Below are 20,778 nucleotides of genomic sequence, written 5' to 3'. Positions count from 1 at the left end.
GATTTAGCAGAAAATTAGCCATTATGCAATTACCCATGGTACTGTTCACAAGAATAATTAAATAATTTGTTTTGGATCAGAACCATGGGTAACTTCAGAACTGCTAATCGTCTTATAAATCCACAATTATTATTGACAGGGACGTTTCTGAAGTTAATCACCAATTAGGTTTACTTTCATTTTGATACTTAGATTCTTTAGCCAGTGGAAGTTGGTAATTAAAAACAAAATTGGATTAAATTAGCCGGGTGTCAGTCTTTTCTGAAAATCAAATTTCATTAATTTTAGATTTTGTGGAAACAAAACCACTGGAGCATTCAATTAGCTCATATCATTGTTGCCCAAACTTTATAAGTAATTATTTCAGACCTCAGTCATAGGTTTAAATTTTTCAATTTGGTCACAAATAATTACTAGTTTTTTTTGGGCAACAAAGTTTTGATTCAATTATATGCTCAAAAAGGTTTCGTTTCCACAAAATGCACAATTAATGAAATTTTATTTCGGAAACTTAAAACGTAGTGCAAGCACATGTGAAAGCGAACCACTAATGATTTTGAAATTAATCTATAGGTTAAAACTGCAGAAACCCACGATTTATTTCACTAAGACTAACAAACAAGTTCACAGAGATACTTAGACAGAAAAATCAGTCAAATTATTTTTCTTGCTAGTCAAGGTATGCGTCTAAATTAATCAAAATGGTTCTTCTCAGGTAAAAAGCGAAATGAAATGTCAGTTGTCATTCGATATAACACCACAAAATAGTTTTGGCATTATAGGTTGACAGACTATGGCGACCAATGAATAAAAACGTCTAGAATTGGGCACTATGCGAATGAAAAAAGAATCGTTGATACCCCTTTCAAAACCACACGTCACCCTTTAAAAACCACACGTCACTGACCAAAATAAATAAAAAGATAAATTTTTCTATCAATAAGATATTCAAAAGTCTTTCCGCACAACTTTTTTCACAGAATCATTCAAGGTAGTCATTTTGCCATTTGTTGCGAAAAAGAAAAAACATCTGCTATTATTTATGTATTCTCACAACAAAAATCTCAGTTCATTTATAAGCATAATTTGAAGATTGCTGAACGAACGAAAAACTACTAGAAAAAAAGCTGAAGCCTAAATTAAATAACTTTTTGTTTCAAATAACTATTTTCTAGAACTTTTTGCCAAGTTGAACAGCGTGAGAAATACATTAAAGATCAAAATATGCAGCTGATTAAGCAGTTTTCACTCACCGTAACAAAAAAAGAAAAATAGATAACACAATCGAGCTGTAGGTTGAACAGACAAAACAGTCCCAGACAAAAGAGTCTCGTATAGCAAAATATTCCTAGACAAAAAAGTTCAAAGAAATAAGACAGAAGAGTCCCTGACCAAATAGTTGGATTTACATATAGAATTAATCAAATTCACAAAAAATAATCAAAAAACCCCTTAAGTTATTCCCAGGATTGTAATTCATTGAACAAATATTTAGTTGATTACAACATTATTTTCACTATATAAGGTATTTTGATATAGTGACGACAAAAATTTATGGTTTTCTTTCTCAGATGTCACTGGAATTAAGTGAGAAACAATAAGAATCCAACTTTATTCATTAGATGACATAAGGTTGCAACAATTTTATATATTTCAAAAAAAGTTTAACTGGTCGTTTCCCAAATTATTATACTAGTTAGTTTGATACTTGACCTTCTACTTATATGGAGATTATACCAGACAATTTTTTTTTAAATCAAACCGCTTTTTAATATTTTACTGTGGCTTATCTAAATTAGCTGTCTAGCTTGATATACACTAAAAAGCAATCTGTTTTATGGTTTTTAATTTACGTTTTACATGTTAACTCTGCAATCTTTAGTTTTTTTAGTTAACTGCGCAAGAACTTAGCAACCAGAGGACAACACTTTGGAAGACATAATTTTGATTTTTAGTTCGCAAATATCAATAAGTGATGCCATTTGATTCGATGTGTCTAAATTGTAACTTCTTGTAAAAATATCGCCAATAACATTGCTTGAAAAGTGTTCGAACACGCAAGAATAGTAACAGCAGAAAAGAATAGCACGTTTTTGGCTCTGTTGAGCAAACATCAAACAATAAAAATTAATAAATATCTGGTACAATGCTATTTTTTGTGTTAATGGCTGTTTGTATCAATTAACTGTTGCCGTTGTGATTTAGAGTTTTGAAGCTTCTCGCTAAACGTATGATTTGCGTTTCTATATTTGGTTTTTAAACGTTATAAATTGTGGGTATGCCTAAGATTAAAGACAAGAAATCGTCAGCATGTTTTTTTCTTAGTTTCGAAATGTTCAGTTTTAGACTTAATCGTTTGTCAGTTGGGTTTCTTGGATTCAGTGCGGGCAGTTTTTATTGTAATATAAATCAATGGTCAATTGCAAATCACGGGAACTCATGAAAAAATTGAATTAAGTAATTGAGGTCTCAGGAGCATATCAAGACTCAGTGAGTGTGATTTAATGAAGTGAAACCCCTCCAGCGTTGAACGCCCAGCGATAAGTCTGCGATATACAAAATTTGAAAAATAAACAAAAAAAATCAAAATTGTTGATTTATTTTTTATAAAGGAAGAAACTCAATCAATTTTGCTTTTTTCGGATAAATTGTCTCCCAGACTTATTTTTGAAAGTCTTGTGATATAGAAGCTATCATAACATTTGTCTATTTTATAAACCAAAAAAAGTTTTGTACAAAAAAGCTTACGATTACAAACGCTTCATACAAAACATTCCGAATTTTTCTTAGGTTCAAAACTGATCATACCTAATCTAAGAAACCAAAAACACGGAATCTAAGAGACCGGGGTAACCAACAATTTCTTGCTTCTGAAACCAAAGACTTCGAACAAAGCAAACGTACAGTCGATATCTTACGTTGAAAACCATACATACCGATATTTCTTAGAACGTTTCTGATTGGTCGTTCGGACTAGGGTAATCAATAGAGCGCGAGAAACTCAAAACTATTGATTGCAAATCGTGCGTGGGTCTGTCATCAATAGTTTTTCAAAATTTAGAGTTCTATAAGCACCAGAAAACTTATATAGAATTCTCGGTGCGAATTCACTCTTAAATAAAATTCGGTTACTTCGAGTATTTAAAGTTTAGATTTCTCGATGCGAAAGACTCAAGTCCTATTCAAAAGTGAGATTTAACAGAACAGATTCGCAACTATTATCTAGCTGATAAAACGAAGAAAACGCAATTAAAACAATTGTTTGAATAAAAAAATAAATGATCGCATGTTGATCCAGCAACTGGCAACACAGAATATTTCGTTTATACTAAGAACAAATTATGCGTCACCAAAACGAATATGATTATATGATGAGCAAGAAACCACGAAATGCCTGTCTGGATATGTGAACGGATTAATATGACCTTAATATACAAAAATAGTAATGACATTGAATGTAGGACGTAATTACAAACGAAATTGAATATCCGTATGACAACAATGTTCGAAAATTTTGAAAACAATCTTTTAAGAAAATTGGTTTTTTGGTCTGCTGAGGCCGTGAATAAAAATGCATTTTTGTCTTATGTTAGTTATGGACTGGACTACACAGTTAAGGATTGTTATGGCCCGTTATCAAGACAACGATATCGCTGCATTTCTATTTCACTTAACTGATTTTAGCATAGAAACATGAGGCTTCGAACTCTTTTCCTTTGCAAAAGTTATCAACTAAGTTGCTTACTTGCATTTCTTGAGTGGATATTGAACTCATGAAGCTAAAAATTTGGAAAAAAATCAAGTTAAGAATAAAATTAAGAAAGATAAGAAAAATTGTCGAATCAAATTTAACAAATTATTTGGCTTTCAGAGAGCTCAGCAATGCAAAGCACGTTCTATATAACAAGAATGTTGGCGCAGTTTAATTTCAAACACACTGAGTGACAACTAAAATTGAAAAAGGGTTGCTGACATAATTTGCCTGATGTGAACCTAACTTCGGTGCAGTATTGTAGGAACAGTCCTCTTTTTATCATGACAGTGGGTGAAGGAAGTGTATCACGTAATATATCATCACTGAATCAGAATATTTTCATACTCTAATTTTTGCTGACTATATACACTCTGATCATGGCATCATGGCACTTTTTACTAGTCCAGAAAAAAATAACGAGAATAAAAATTTTGTGATATGTGAGAAAACTTTGCTCGGTGCTCTTTTCAATTTTTGGATTTTCGTGACCAGGCACTTTGCGAATTCTAGAAAAATTTTTGGTCATAACATTTTCATATAAAAATATTGCATGTCTGAAAAAACTCTGATCATTGCCCTTTTCCTTTTCATGTTGTATCAAAATGGTAGAGAGTCAGTCTGAAAAGTACGCCGCAAAATTCACATTTTGATAAATTAAGTGTACTTGGTGATTTCATTGTTTTCCACGACACATGGTATCAATATTTCACTGGACAGAAATGATACTATCAAAATGAAATTCACTAATAAATTACTGTCCTAGTGATGAGTGAAAATAAAACAAGCAAGAATCTTGAATGCTGATTCAGAACTCGTAAGATTCGTGCAAAAATCTTACAAGACATCAATTCAAGCAAAAAATAGATCAGTGTAATATTGTTTTACAAAAGAACTATGGAGCAAATTACTGTTTACTAAGCACAAAAACCTTTTAATTAAATAATAAAACTGGACTAAAGACTGAATTATAATTCACTTGAAAAAAATATTCTATTTTCAATGAGACTATGCTAACAAGCTGCAGCAAAAAGATTCAAATTGGCAAATCTATAAAAAAAAAGAATTATTATTTTTGATAACAACGTCGCTAAAACCGTAAGACCTTACACCTGTAACTAAAAATGGTAAATAGTTTAGCTTGTGACTGTTTAGGAAGCCAATTGTTCTTGTCATTAGTGAGACTACGTTAAAAGATTGCAGAATAACACTAAATACAGACAGAAATCAAAACTTCACGAACAATTTTAAGCAAACGGTGTTGAAGCCATAAAACCATATAATTTTTTGCTGAAATTGTTATGTATATTTATTGACCTCCCTTTGTAAGTAAATTTGACCTGCCATTAATTCGGATTTAAATTTTTTTTGATCGTTAACTAACATAAAAAGACAAAAAAGCAAAAGTCGTATAAAATACATATACAGTGCCCCAAACAACCCAAATGCTTTTCGAACTATAAAGATCCTCAAATAGACCAAACTTAGTCGTGCTCTTGTTGCTCCTCCATTGAAACACAAAATGTTCCAAATGTTACCGAAATAGCTAACTTGACACAAAAGCAATTATATCAAATACAAAATATAATTTTTCATCCTTATCGAGTTATATTACCAAAAAAAGGATCATTTATCAACTAAAAACTTTACATAGTTTCTTCAATAACCACCTAGATACTGAGTTAGAACACTGATTAAGTGAACTCAGTGATAGGACTATAAAAACAACATCAATTGCTGGAAATTCCGAAAAATTCATAAAAACTGTGAACTTAACTCATAAAACACAATTTTGTTTCATTTGTTTTGATTGGAGCATGCAAAAAACCATTTATTAGGTAAACTTTCAACTGAAAAAAATCTGGTTTCTAATTGGGATGCAAAAATTGCTAAAAAAAACATTTCAAAAAGACAGACCCAAGATAACATCCCAAACTTTTTGATTGAAAAATTGAATAATTGTATCAAAGCTGGCCTTGCTCTTGCTGTCCGGCTGTTAAAAAACGGAATTGTTCTTAAATATTTTGTAATAATTTTTGCTAACAAAAATTTTATTACATCAAAAGAACTCTGCGTTATTTATAAATATTGGTAAGATAGTAAAAGCAGTTTTTCTGGACCAACCGTCAAACTAAACAAAGTGGGCCTAGTGGAAATAATTCATGCAATTTTCAGTTTAAAAAAGGAGACACTTTAAGGAAAAAAGTTTAAAAATGGAAAAGAAGGGAAAATGAGCTGAAGCTTCAAAAATTTTGGTGAAAATTTTTCCAAAACAGTTGGTTCTAGCAAGTCACTAACTCTTTCCTGTTTTTAAATGTAAAACCAATCAGATTATAGCTTACTTACATTTTTGTCAAAATTTAGCCAAGAGTGATCAACATTTAGGCGAGAATTTAGAAACATAACCGACTAATGTCGGGCGAATTGCTCTCAAACAACCGGCGAGCGGTTACTTTCGTCATTAGCTAGCCACAATTGAGTGAGTCTAGCTTTAGCTTGAATCGACCCGTCAATTTTTAGTTTTCTATCCTTGTTAGTAAACAAATCAAATAAAATTGATAATTCTAAAAATTGTAAAATGTTGCAAACTTAAAAGAAAAGCTTCCAGATTTCGCAGTGACAAAATTCAAAAACTTTTTTTGTCTCTAGAGTTTTATCAGGTAACCCATTTGTAAGAATTGAAAAGCTTTGTTGGTCAGTAATGATCGTTAAACTCAGAAAAGGACAAAAATATTCTAAAGTTTTGAAGAGTCGCACATTTTAACAAAATCTTGCTAATATTTGGGTTATTAATACCTTCAAAACCATTTCCTTGTCTCAAGAGACTATCCAGTATGCCTATATCAAGCTTTAAATAGTTTCACTGGCTCATAAAGATCTATAAACTTGGAACATGATAATAATTTTCCGAAATACTGAAAAAAATTGCTAAAACTGTTGTCATTAAAAATTTGATAAACATTCCATTAACTCTAGAAACTTTGCGGTTGATTATCATCAAGCCTTTTTGAAGGTCTCTAGGACCCTGGTGCCGGAGAAAATGATAACAAATTATTTAAAAAAAATACAAAATTTTGGAAAAATTGCAAATATGTTTTAAGAACTGCTAATATTAAAACCTTGAAAAACATTCCACTGATTCTACAAGCTATGCAGCAACCTATTATCAAACTCTAGAGGACGTTAAGTTGCTCTTGAGACTGGAGAAATCTAAAAACTGACCAAATCTTTTAAAAAACTTTAAAAAAAGTCCAAGTTGTATAAAAAACTGCTAAAATTTGAGATAATAAAAATTCAAAACTTATTATCAAACCGTAATGGAGATTTTCTCCTCAGCTGAAAACCTGATTCATGACAAAAAAATGTTGAGAAACATTTCATTACATTTAGTAACCCATTATCAAACCCTAGAGATAGTTCTTTGGCGCTTGAGGCGAGAGAAAACTAAATTACTACAAAAGTCTTCGAAAAATTAAAAAAAAAAACGATGACATATTTATCGAATAATTGCTAAAATTTGTGATAATAAAAAGTTCAAAACTATTCCAAGGCCTATAAAAATTTTTCAATGACTTACTACTAAACCCTTAAGGAGCTTTTCTGGCTCTTGGGTCTGTAAAAATTTGAATAATGAAAACTAAATGTCAAACATTTGCACGTTTTGTCAAAAAAAGCTTAAATTTGTGATGTTAAAATGTTGAAACCAATCCACTACCTCTAGAAACTATGTAGTAACCTATTATAAAACCCTATAGGAGGTTCCTTGACACCTAGTGCCGGAATAACTAAAAAAATGACAAAAATTTGCAAAAGGTTGAAAAAAATAGTTAAAATTAGTATACAATTGCGTGTTTTTAGCGATCCGTTGTTCGAACGTAGACACGGTGGGGAGGGGAGTGCACGGGGGGGGGGGCTGATGGAGAGGGAGGGGGGTCGGCAACAGTGGGGTGGGGGGAGGCAACAGCGTGGTGGGGGGGTTGAAGCAATAGTTGCAGGAGGGGGTCAACATTGGGGGGTGTCTTCAACCTCTCTTCCGCTCTTCACACGATAAGTATAAGTCCCAAAACAGTTTGAGCTGAAACAGAGCTGAAAGTTTCTAAGAGCACTTAATGCCCACTGGGCGCTACCTGTTATCCCGTTTTTGAGGACGAAAAGTCAAAAGTGACAGACAAAAAATCGGCCAGGCTAAAAATCGCAAAAAAAGACCGACAGGACTAATATAATTGCTACAAACTTCGTTTGAGAGCAATTGAAAATGTAAACAATACAACGGAAGTTGAGCTAACGTTCACAAATGTTCAAATCTCTGTAATTCCCTGGAAAACGCGAAATTTAAAAAGAAAGTGCCTTTAACTTGAAGTTCTATGCCTGACAATCTTTCTAATGATACTACTCACAATCCTGTACGATGAACATATCGATCGGCGAAAATTGACTAAACAAAAAAACAGTTCAGTACATTGTTCCGCACCCATCAAAGTGGGTCGAAACAAAAATTTTTTGAAAGGGTATCAAGACCTCCGAAATAATGTCAGTTAAAATATCTTAAACACTGAAATAGCAGAGAAAGTATTAGTTCTTGAACACTTGCCAAAAATATGCACTCTAATTCATAAAAACTATATCTGTTTAAAAAACTGTTCAACTTTATCAACAAAACTTGCTTTTTGATCAGCTCGGTTCAGATTCAGTACTTGTTTGTGTCTGCCATGAAACGTTCTTGAAACAACTTTACAAGAAGGCGGTTCATTAGGTATATCAAAATGTTATTAGTGATTGCACGGTCAACTATTGCCCAATGTTTGCTTTTTAAAGGTGGATTCAACCAACAAAACTTAGCACAATCTGTCGAAACAAGCCACCTTGTTGAAACTATAGTTACAGGAATATTGTGAGACAAAACTTTTTATTACTTCCTTCATTGATAAGATTTCAAAACATAATAAATGAATTTCTGCCGATGAAACATTGATCCAATAAAATATTGTAATAAGTATTTTTTCAGCTATGCGCTACGAAATCAATGTTAGATATTAGTTAACACAACACCTGGTCTATGTTGAATTTAATCAGAAGGTATGTAAACTGAAACCAGTAATGTCACTCAAATGTCTTCGATTCTTCAGAAGATCGCTTTCGCCAAAATTGGTCCCATGACAAGAAATGCAGCGATGAGGTTATCAGGAGCGCTGAAAATTAAAACTAAACTGGTCATTCATAACTTTCCCAGTGATTCTAGAATTTTTATTGTGTAAGATCTGATAAGATGCTGATCAGAAATCTTTATCGTGTAAGATCTTATCTGGTCATACACGATAAAAATTCTGCCCTATGTGAATTTTAATCTTGTAAGATAACAATTATTGTCTTATAAGATAACAATTCTGCAAAATTGAAATATTGTTTTATAAGATCTGATAAGTATCTTATCAGATCTTATAAGACAATAATTCCATTTTGCAGAATTGTTATCTTATAAGATCTGATAAGTATCTTATCAGATCTTACACGATAAAAGTTCACGTAGGGCAGAATTTTTATCGTCTAAGATCTGATAAGACATGTTTTAATGATTTCAATATAGCCGTATAACGTAGTCAAGTTCCTATGGAAGTAAAAAACAATTCGATCAATTAACCAATTCTGAAACAAAAAATTGTTTGTCAAATCTATTTTGGCGGCATTTTTATTCTGAGTGTTAACTAGGTACTATGGTTAAACTTAGCATTCCAATATAGTTTTGGTCTTTGAAGAAATTTTTCAGCCTAGTTTGATAATCACCGCCTCAGAAAAAGCCCCTAACACTCGAATAATCTTTTTACAATAATTTACAGGTCTCAAAAAACAATGTAAGTTGTCGCTCTGACACTTAAGTGTTGCATATTGTAGCTTTTTGGCTAACGCTTGAAAGCAACACTGAATTGTCTTCAATATGAAGAACATGCCATACTTAAAGAATTTTTATCGTATAACATCTGATAAAAATCTTTCTTAGATCTGATAAGACAAACTTTCTGAGTTCTGATAAGATCTAAGAAAGTTTATCTTACAAGATCTTATAAGATGCTTGTACGATCTTACAAGATAAACATTTTTTGTCTGGCAAAAAATATCGTGCTCGACCTGATAAGTTGTTTTACAAAGTCTTAGTCAGGCGACGCATAATCTTATAAATACTTATAAGACGATTTTGTAAGAAATTTGTAAGTTCGTACACAATAAAAATTCTCAAATGTCGGGGTTATCAAAATGAATATTGAAAATTCATTGAGTTGTCGCGCAACTGAAAGCATATGTTAATTTTAAAAAATGAATTATGAGAGTTTCATTTTCTTTAGACCTTTCAGAAGATTTCAAAATCTTTCAAACAGCCCCCAACCAATCCCGGTAAACAAAAAACGAATCTTTTTTAGAAAACGGTTTTTCCTAATGTTTTGGTTAGTTGGCTCAACTTGAAATATTCTATCCCTATTGTTTGAGCATTTTTGCAATTAAGTTAATGTTTATAATCAATGGAACCTTTCCGTGGCTTGAAACTGCTGTTGGATGATGTGCTCACTTCTCAACAACAACCATGAGTTTCACAACCAAAAATTTTTTTTGAATTAAGATCAGGAAAAAATAGAGAAGTTTTAGAGTTGAAAACCTGCATCTGTCCATCTCCTCTCCACTTGCAATCAACTTATCGTAATTCTCGATGGCAAACATTGGCTCTCCTTTCATGTTGCCAGCTGGTTTATACTGACACGTGACCATGAAGGTGTCCTGGCTAGAACACTTACCAAAACCACACCCAACCTCAGTAGTCGCCGACCACATCATCTGAAAGAAAATCAGAAAAATTTGAATGTTATTGGACATTTTTGGTTAAAAAGTAACCCTAGATCAATATTTGTTCCGAGCCACCTCAGTCGGGGGAGGAACTATAAACTCCAATGTGTTTTTGTTCTGTCAAATTTGGCCGATCTTATAATTTCAGAGTTAAGCTCAATGTTTAAATGGTTTGACAAAACATTTTTGTGAAAATTAAGAGTTTTCTTATGTTTTTCTCCCGCTTACTATGAGTTTAATAGTTCAATATTTTAGTGACCCAATCAAGGATGCCATCGGCCTCTAGAAGAGGTTTAAATGAACCTAGAGATTGCTTTCAGTTGTTATCTCAGGTCTCTTTTGACTTTGAAAATATTTGTTCTGAGAGAATGTCAATCAATTTTTGAACTTTGCCACTTTTTTATCTTATTTCTTTCAATTTCTTGCGTAGTCTGAGTAAAGTGAGTTAAGAATGTCTGTAGCAGAATTATCTTTAACTAATGATTTCTTGGTTTTGATAGTACGAGCTTTCAAAATTTTTTTGATCTTTGAGCATAAATGTTCAACTTATAGATTCATTTTGTTTCCTTGTCGAATTGCAAACTATTGGCAGGTGCAACATTTTTGGAGTCAAAAAGGTCCAACTGATTATGTTAATTGTTTTTGTCGAATAACTCATGCTTTAATTGGCTGAGACACAGTTCTTTTGCGAAATTTAATGTTTTTTTTTACTTTTGCCTGTTTGTCTTTCGTTTTGTTGTTGCACAACATTTATCTCATACTGATAGGTCACAAATGCTTCACAATGAATTGAGTAAAAATAAAGTTTTTTAAAGATTTCAGTTTGTACTTAACTTTAAGTCACTTACAAACGAATTTTTTAAGAACGAAAATGAAAAACTTTTTAAATTGTCTCCTTTTGGCTATCACTTTGGTTATCTTGTAAGTTAACTTCATTAGCAAGAAGTCTCGACTACTTTCTTTTGTTGATTCAAATGTTAATTTCTCTGTTGGTTATATATTTTTTACTGATAGCATCGATCATTTAATAAATTTTCGGATTCATTTTGATCAAAATTTGGGATTCATTTTCTTGTCATTTTGCGTAGTTCTTTTATAAATATGACCCGTTGACGTGAAACAAATATTAATTTACAGTTTTTGCAGATAACATCATATAATTATAGAGACTTCAACACTGGTGTTGTAAAACTGTTTGTGAAGATTTGACACCTGCCTGTTTTTTGATATTTTGTAGTGTTGTGACTTAGTCTCATTATTAACGGGCACAGTTGGCATCTTTAAGTGCTGCAATTTAAATCATCTTTTTTAGTTGAAATTTTAATTGAAACTATGTTTATATTTTTGAGCTTCGCCTATTTTTAGACCATTTGAGCGGTAGATCTGTGGCTTATTCTGTAAAAACAGTTCAAAACCAGTTTCCACTGAGCTATAAATTAATCTGTATAATGGTTTTAGTTTCAAATAATAGGTTCGCGGGTTTCCTACTACGAAATTTTATAAATTTTTTGTAATTTTTACGTATTAGTACAATTTACATGATTTTTCTTTTCATTTTAAACTATGACATTAATCGTTGGTCCCATTAGCTTTGAAAAAAACTGCACAATTGAACATTTTAAATGTTCTTAGTGACAAGCTTATGGCTTTGACGGCTTCAAAGCCATTTTTGGTCAAGTTTAATTGAATTTTGTAAATTTGCCGCCATTTGTCTTTCGTTTTGTAACCGTATCACGTACGCTGAATAATGAGAGATCTCAATTGCTTTCTACGGAGATATATTTGAACAATTTATTGAAATAAATTAATATCTAATGATTTTAATCACTTGGAAAATAATTGTTATGTATTTTTTGAACTTCGCCCTTTTTTTGTTTTTTTTTCGACCTGTTATCCATTTGCATTTAGGACCGGTCCCATATTTTGGTATTAAACTATAGTTCAGTCTGTTTTATTTAGGTTTTATCTGATGCGAGTTTGATTTGGTTATTATTGTTTTTTTTTAAAAAAAAAGACATCGATTCTTTGGTCTTAATTAATGTTTGTTATTTGGTTTTTGTGACTGTCTTTTCTAGTAGTCCTACTAACAACAAGTTTCATCGGCCACTTAACTTGGCATTAATTGTTCCATCAGTGGTTTGGTGAACGATATAAAGTTTTTTGGACGATTTCCATCTCTTTTTCATTTGGCAGCCAATTAAGTAAAAAATATGGCTGAGCGGGCTCGGAACCTTATGTGCAAACGCACATTACCGAGCTTCCTTGTTTCATTATGAAAAACTAGATGACAACGTAAACAGAGCTTTGGTGAAGATGTCGTGGTGAATGTGGTCAAACAAACGGTAAGCTGTGTGACCAAATTTCTGGAAGCAAGCAAAAATGTAGAAATCAGTTGAATCAAAACAGCAAAAGAAGTCTAATTAAACCTTACAAACAAAACCATACTATACACTGTTAAAATTAAATTTATTCAGAAAAAACTCTGAGTTGAACATTAGTTTCTAATATCAAACTTTGTTGATATAATAAAATTTATAAAACATAAGTTTCCGGTTTTCATTTTTGTGTACTGCATAATTGTCTGATATTGCAATAATATAAACAGTCTTTGCTGTTTTTTTAACTTTCTTGACTTTGTCCTTAAACATTTTTAGAGAAAGCTGCAAGAAATTGTAGAGAAATAGGTAGAAATTTTGAAAAAAGAGTTTCAATGACGAGCAGAAATAAACTCTAAGAAAGTGAGGGATAGTCCTAATGATAATCCAAAAAACGTAGCCGGTAGATTGCTTGAAAATAGCCACCGTTAACGCCCTTTGTGGTCAATCATTATTGAAACGAAAAAAAAAGATCAAAACAATTTACAGGCTATCAGTCTATTTGTTCTAATTTGCCGTAGAATTCTCTTTTTATTACAAAAATCTACTTAATTCAGCTTCCAAACTGATGACTATTAAATAGATCGCCAGATATCAACCGATCTAATGAATTTTGATAACTTAAAAAAACTTTGCCTTGTAGACCGGGCTTTACTTGACCGTTTAGTTTGATTTCGCAACTTTGCTTTTGACCATTGCGTAGCTGGTATTAACTACTACAATGCGCAACTCAATGAGTGAACTAGATTATTATCTATTTGGAAGAAATAGTGACTGAGGCAAGTCAGAAGTTAAGAGTGAAAGCTATTGCTTGTGTAAACGAAAAACACGGTCCAAAATTTTATTGAATTTAAAAACGGATAAAATGAAAATTCCTGAAGAGCTAGTTCAAGGAATTGTCACTGACTATTAAAACACTAGACCTAGAAACTAATAATGCTTGTTTTGGAAGTCAATTTAAACAACCGATAGAAACACGACAAAACATTCACAACAAATGTATCCAATTGGTGAACCTGAACAAAAATACAATCGAGAAAAAAAGTTTTCTTCAAACACATTTTTCTGATTCCACCCTATGATGAGAGTGAAATCCATTAAAGTTATGATAGAGATCACAGTTATTTCATAAAAAACCACCATGAGAAAATGGTACGTGAGCTTGGGTGTTGCAAATAAAATGCACCCAATAAATTGTTGGGGCTCATACTGAAAATTTCTCGAAAATTCATTAATAGTCCATGATGGCAAAGGGCGACAACCAGATTTGGATGCCCATTCAGGGATGGAGGTATATGCAATTAAAGACATTTATAACACATTTAAATCATTTTAATAGCAATTAAGAGAAACCACACAACCAACAGAAGTCATTTTGCCGCACGTGCAAAACATTTCCTCTCAAAAACCGCACAAAAACCAATTTTTCACGTCATCTTAAAAGCAGTTTGAAAAATAATCCCACTTTAAACCTACTCGGCTGTTTGCTCCTTATTGTACTTTGGCGTGACTAAAATCACCTCTCTAGTTTGAACTCTCACTGACATTAAAATAACGAAAAACTGCTGAAAGATCTTAAAGATACAATCCAAACACAATCCTAGCCTGGGTCGAGGTTTTCAGCGCAAAAAAAATGCTAGAATGGCGGTGAGTGCGACCAATTATTGCAAGAATTAAAATTGTAGCGCTTCTTTTAATCTTACATAATTTCGACGCACAGGTTTTACATAAAGTGTAGTGAATCTGAATGAAAATCAAAAAGGTGATACGTGAAACCACAAAATCTTCACCGCTAAAAACCTCTATTCTTTATTATTTTTACAACAATATCTCGACCTGGGAATCCCTCGAATTGTAAAAAAAAGCAGAGCGCCTAAATATTAGCCTTTGAGGGGCTGACGGTAGCTATCAATAAAGAACAGACAGTGTAAATTAGAAACATCGCAATTAGGAGTAACACCCATTTGTACTAATAATCAACTTGCATTGATTCAGTGTTGATTTGAATCAAACAGGCTAATTATTCCAGAGCTATACCTCGCCCCAGCATAGTTTGTTTTTGTATAATAAAGGAAAACACTTCTTATTAGTATTTACGTTTACAGGCTTAAAATGTTTTATTCTTTTTACCTGTGTGAAATGTCCGACATCTTCAAAGTCGACGCACAGGTCAAATGTCTGAGCAGGGTCACTTGGATATTCATAATCTTCTATCTCACTGTACCACGAAGAGCTCGCTTTGTCCCCCAAATCACTGTCCGAATAACTTGATCCAGTAATCATGTAGAGATTTTCACCTTCATAAATCAATACTAAGTCTCCCTTTTGTGCTTCTATAGACTAATAGACAGTAAGTTAAGATCCTTTTCGCAAAATTATATCAAAACATTAATAGAGTTTGTCTTCGATAAAGATGTCGTACCGGATCCAGTAGTCCCCAAAAATTTCTTAACAACCAAAAATTCTTTTCAAAAATTCTTGTGGTACGTACGACACAAATTATTTGCTTTTCAGTTGCTTTCACTGTTTCTCTTCCTGTTAAAGACAATAAAATTTTGATTGGATTGAAAAAATTTTCTAAGCTTAAAATCAAGATATGAGCAAAAAAAAGTGAAAAACAAATGTTGGATTTTTTCCCTTTGTGCTCCCCACTCAATACCTTATGTTCCCCCAGTTACAGAGCTCGTGCCATTAAAAAGTAGATCAATATTTATAATTATGGCACGTGCCTCTGCTGGTGCAAATAATATGCTCCTACTGGGCTAGGGGCGCAAACGGATAAAACCCCGAAAATCAATATTTTGTTATTTTTGTATATAACCTTAGCATTAACTAATTAGTCATCGTAAAAAGAGTCAATTTAATAATCAACGAAGATGACAAGTTTTTCTAAAGAAAATTGCTGTTTTTGTCTTCACCAATTTTTTACCGGTTCCGGAAAGAAACCCCCCCCCCCCGGGAAAAAAATCCCACTTCGTTTTAGATAGGAAATAAACACCCACGGAAATAAACCCCCACTTTACTATTAAAGAGCTGCGCATTTAGCGCGTTTGGCCATGCCTCGCGGGCCATGGCCATGCCTCAGCGGCCCGTGGGACTTGATATGAAACTATCACAACCGAACAAATTATCACAACCGAAATTCTACTTTAAAATGGGTGTTTATTTCCGTGGGGGTTTATTTCCGTGGGGGTTTATTTCCTAGACCCATTTTTTAATCACTTTTAACAATCATCAAAGGAATGAAGGGTAATCTTGCCAACCACTCATTTAAAAAATGTAGCAAATAAGTGAAATTTGACCAAAACATTTTTCTTACGATAACCGTTGCGTTATTGCATTGGTAGTTATCTTGAGAACACCTGAAAGCAGTGCTATGGAGGTAAAGGGTTTGAATCCCGTGTTGTGACTCAACTCTGCTGTCAGTTTCCGGTCATTAGCATTTTTCCATTTGTTACTGGACTCGGGAGTTCTGCCTCACCAAAACTAACAAGGGGGGTTAAGACTTAATTTATTCAAAATTTTCACTATTTTTTATAAACTATAGCTAATGCCTTCAAAAATTTTCAAAAAATTAATATCAGGTAAAACAAAGTAAAATAAAAATGGTTTTCGATTACTCTTCAAACCTGACATATTGCACTTTAATATGGGGTACAAACATTGTGCAATTTGAGCACCGTATCAGATTAATCATAAATCCGAATATCGGTTTTAAGCAAAGCTCACTCAGCAACGGTTATTTTGATAATCAACAAACTTCTGATGTGTTGTTCGCACAATGGTCAGTTCACTTTTATAGTATCGTTATTGTTGTTTGTTTTTTTTCCTTTTTTCCTAGTGCTGTGTAACTCACCTTTTCCACTTGCACCTGAGTGTATCATTGAACAACTGCCCCCTGTGAGCTGGTCATTGTAGGACTGGGCTTCACCCGCTGTGAACAAGTTACAGAAATCAGTTACAATTATGGGCAAATTTTCTCTTATCAGGTGGCAAGGAATTCCGTACGCAATTAATTACGAAATCAAATAAACTGATACTTGGTTTTTTTAATACCAATTTCCCTAAATTGGATGAATTCAACGCATTCGATAAATGTTTTTTGCATCATTTTTCTTAACTCTTTTCATCATTGGAATTTTTCGATAAAGAGAATTAGCAAATTTTTATGTCAAAATTTTAGACTGCATTTGTCTAGTTGTTTTGGGCTACCAGAAGTTAAACTCTACAACTTTTCTACACAATGCTTCAAACAATATTTTTCTACGTGTAATTACTCAATTTCTTCTTTTGACTTATTTCATAATGAATATGGTTGTGTGTTGTGTGGTCTCTGACAGTATTGCTGGATTACGCTTGTACTGACATGACATTTCACAAAAGATTCTTCGAATTCACTCAAACGAAACAAACCATTATTGTTAGTGATAGATCATCCCTCAAAATGCAAGAGAAATGTCAACTATGTTTAGTCGAAAACGCTATTGTTACTAATTCTATTGACCGTTTTCAGTTTTAAGCTATCAAATGAACTTGCATTATATCCTTTTTAATGTTTCTTATGTTTTCTCTTTAGTTGTTGAGTTTATGAAGTTAATTCATTCAGCGCTCGCTGATGAAGTTTTAGCACAGAGAAATCAGAACCAATAAAAGTCAATTGTTGCTTAGAAATTCGTAAAAGCTCTAATATTTTTCAAGGAGTGCAAAGGCTGCTTTCAAATATTATTAACTACAAATATTTCAGTGACTTAAGTTCAAATTCACTGCTCATCTAAAAAGAAAAGTTTATTAATGCTGCAAAAAAGTTGCTCGCTAGGCGCAAATTACAATGAAATTATGATAAATGTCAAAAACATCTTCAACGAAGTTCCTTTCATTGCTCTGACGGAGACCTGGTTTAAACCAATATCCAACCTATCAACATTTTGTAGGGACGCATAAACATATTTTAACATGTAGCCGACAAAGAGTCAAAGGTGGAGGTGTAGCAATCATGTTTCGTGAGAATACTAGCAAGCAGACGTTTAAAAAGACCAATATACCTGAACTACAAACTCTAACTCTCAAAACTACTTTTTCTGGTCAAACCATGTTCATACCAGTCGTGTATAAAGCTCCTAAATTGAGAGATCAAACCTTTCAAGATGAATTGATGACTCATTTAACAGCAACTGGGAACCATAGTAATGCTAACCACGTAGTTTGTGGGGATTTCAATCAAGATTTCAATAAAAAGTCTGCAATATCAACAGAGCTTATCGAAGCTTTCTCTAACCTGGGCTTTAATTTGAAATCAAAACCAAATTAAGCAACGAGAATTACGACATTAACAAGAACTACTATTGACATAGTTTTTGCAGATTTTGATTGCGAATCAAATTTTGTTAAAACTACCATAACAGACCTCTGTAGTATCGTAGTACGAACAAACGAAATCCTCAAAAATGACACAAACTCGAACAGAGAAAAATATATAGGAAGAAATTTGGTCGAATCTAAAAAAGCACAAAATGCAAGCCCTTTTGAATTGTAATCTGACAATTAACATAAGAGAGGAAAAGCAAAAATTGAAACAATGCTCAACACAGGAGGCCTTCCGTAAAATTGAAGAAATATTGACTGATACACTGGAGAAAGTAATACCTCCTAAACAACTCTCAAATAAACCAATCTGGAGATGCTGAATGAACAACGATGTGAAGAACTTTTGTCTGAAAAAACAAAAATGTTTTTCAGCGTATTTCAAATCGAACACAGAAAAAGACAGAAATGTTAATATAAAATAAAGAAACATCAAAAAGACCCTAGTCCGGAAAATTAAAAACAATTTTTTGGAAAATTTTTTCAGCAAAGATAACTATTCCAAAAAGAGACTCTTCTACAAATTTGTGACCAAAATTAAATTGGAAGCAAAAGTAACAAAATTTGATATATCCAATCTACCAACAGCAACCCAGCTAAACTCCCCTTTCGTCAAAATATGGCCAAGACTCGCCAAAAAAACAGCCAGTATTATAAACTTAAACCACGTGAGAGAAATAGGAAGCACAATATATCTGGAACCTTTTACGGAAATTGAAGTTCTCAAAGAAACCAAAAAAACTTAAAAACAAACTCAGCTTTGATCACATGGGCTTTTCAAGCAATCTTCTTAAAATTGTCCCGCCATCCAATTCCTCGTGTCTCTCTGATCAATTTAATAAAACGATAGATACTGTCATCTATCCAGATTGCCTGAAAGTTGTTGGAGTTATTCCTATAAATAAAGAAGTTCCTCTATGCGACCCGAATAATTACCGTCCAATATCACTCATGCCAGTAATTGGGAATATCTTTGAAAAAGTCCTGCATTCAAGATTAATGTCTTTCTTAATTAAAAAAAATGATGTTTCATAAAAAAAAATAACTTGGCTTAATAAGCAAAGGGTCAACAACAGATGCTCTGGTTGAGGTAGTTGAACGTATTTGTGAATTTAGATCTAAAAAATGAGTTGCTCACTGTACTTTACTGGATCTGTCCAAGTCATTTGATACTGTAAATTACAAACTTTTAATCATAAATTGTGAGATCTATGGACTACAAGGCCAAGCATCGAGTATCCTAACATCGTATCTGAGTAATCGGAAACATTTTGTAGATTTTACTGGTGAAATATCGAGCAATTTTAGGTGTTAACTGCGGTGTTTCACAAGGTTCTGTATTGTCCACCGCTTCTTTTTCTTCTATATATCAATGAATTGGCAAATTTAAAGAATCATGACGATCATGTACTCTATGCAGATGATACCACAATTATTGGGGAACTGAAAACCAATTATATACAAGACGATCTGACAGCAATGGAGTTAAGGATGTCTCAAAACAAGCTTACAATTAATCAGAGCAAAACAAAGGTTATCACATTTGGGCTAAACATTGCTTCTAAATGAAGTGGAATGAAGTCAAACTCGAGCAAACTTAATATGCAAAACTGCTCGGCTTTTGGTTAGATAAGGATCTCAAATACTTAGAACATTTGCGAGTCATAAAAAACAAATGCACTAAATTCATCTCTCTCTTCTATCAGACAAAAAAGTATTTATCAACCAACATGCTGATAAACATTCTCAAACCGTATATTCAACCCATCTATCAAAACGGAAGTCTTCCTTATGGCACAGCCTCAAGAAGTCATCTAGGGGCTCTTCAAAGACAAGAAAAGTATCTCGTTCGAATAATTTTTGGGCTGAAACGAGCCGATGAAGTGAGAACCTTTGGAAAACAATTTTCTATTCTATCAATATTTGAGTTTTATGTATACGAAATGTTTAAGCTACTTTGCAGAATAGTGCGCAGAGAGCATCATAGTTCATTTGTTAACAACTTTATATCTGCTTTTGAAATTAATAGATGTTTTTTTTTGATCAGAGAAAACTCAAATCACGATTAAATAAATATAAAATGACAATGGCTTACAAAAAAAGGACCACCCAAACACGGAAACGTATATCATTCAACTCAATCAGTAATTTCAACCGACAGATTTTGAGAGATACTTTTAGTGTTGAAAACAACACATTGAACGATTTCGTTCACAAGTTCAGAGATCTGTTTATAGTAGACTCACAGTATTTCACCAACTTATTTTGGTAAGCGCTTTTATGATTGACATAGTTTTTGCAGATTTTGAAGGCGAATCAAATGTTGTTGAAACTACCATAACATACCTCTGTAGTATCATAGTACGAACAAACGAAATCCTCAAAAAAGACACAAACTCGAACAGAAATACAAAAATATATAGAAAGAAATTGGTTGAAACTAAAACAGCACAAAATGCA

The 20,778-nt window shown here is 32.8% G+C and overlaps 1 protein-coding gene across 8 annotated transcripts in view; it reads right to left on the bottom strand.

Annotated features, from left to right (window-relative positions):
* Nucleotides 1-8,681: 8,681 nt before the first annotated feature.
* The window catches only part of LOC142338193 (ancylostoma secreted protein-like), a 95,950-nt gene continuing 83,853 nt past the window's right edge, over nt 8,682-20,778 (bottom strand). For all 8 annotated transcript variants that reach the window (XM_075387836.1, XM_075387834.1, XM_075387837.1 and 5 more), the window contains 4 exons: nt 16,814-16,891; nt 15,088-15,254; nt 10,398-10,573; nt 8,682-8,940 (listed from right to left, as the gene is read on the bottom strand). In XM_075387836.1, the coding sequence (XP_075243951.1) occupies nt 8,874-8,940; nt 10,398-10,573; nt 15,088-15,254; nt 16,814-16,891 (488 nt within the window). In that variant the 3' untranslated portion in view covers nt 8,682-8,873. The remainder of the gene's footprint in view (nt 8,941-10,397; nt 10,574-15,087; nt 15,255-16,813; nt 16,892-20,778) is intronic.

This window comes from Convolutriloba macropyga, chromosome 4, assembly GCF_964194025.1.
Source record: "Convolutriloba macropyga chromosome 4, txConMacr16.3, whole genome shotgun sequence".
NCBI classification, from domain to species: Eukaryota; Metazoa; Xenacoelomorpha; order Acoela; family Convolutidae; genus Convolutriloba; species Convolutriloba macropyga.
The sequence above is the reverse complement of the archived record's forward strand: the minus strand, read 5'-3'. Positions and strand labels throughout refer to the sequence as shown.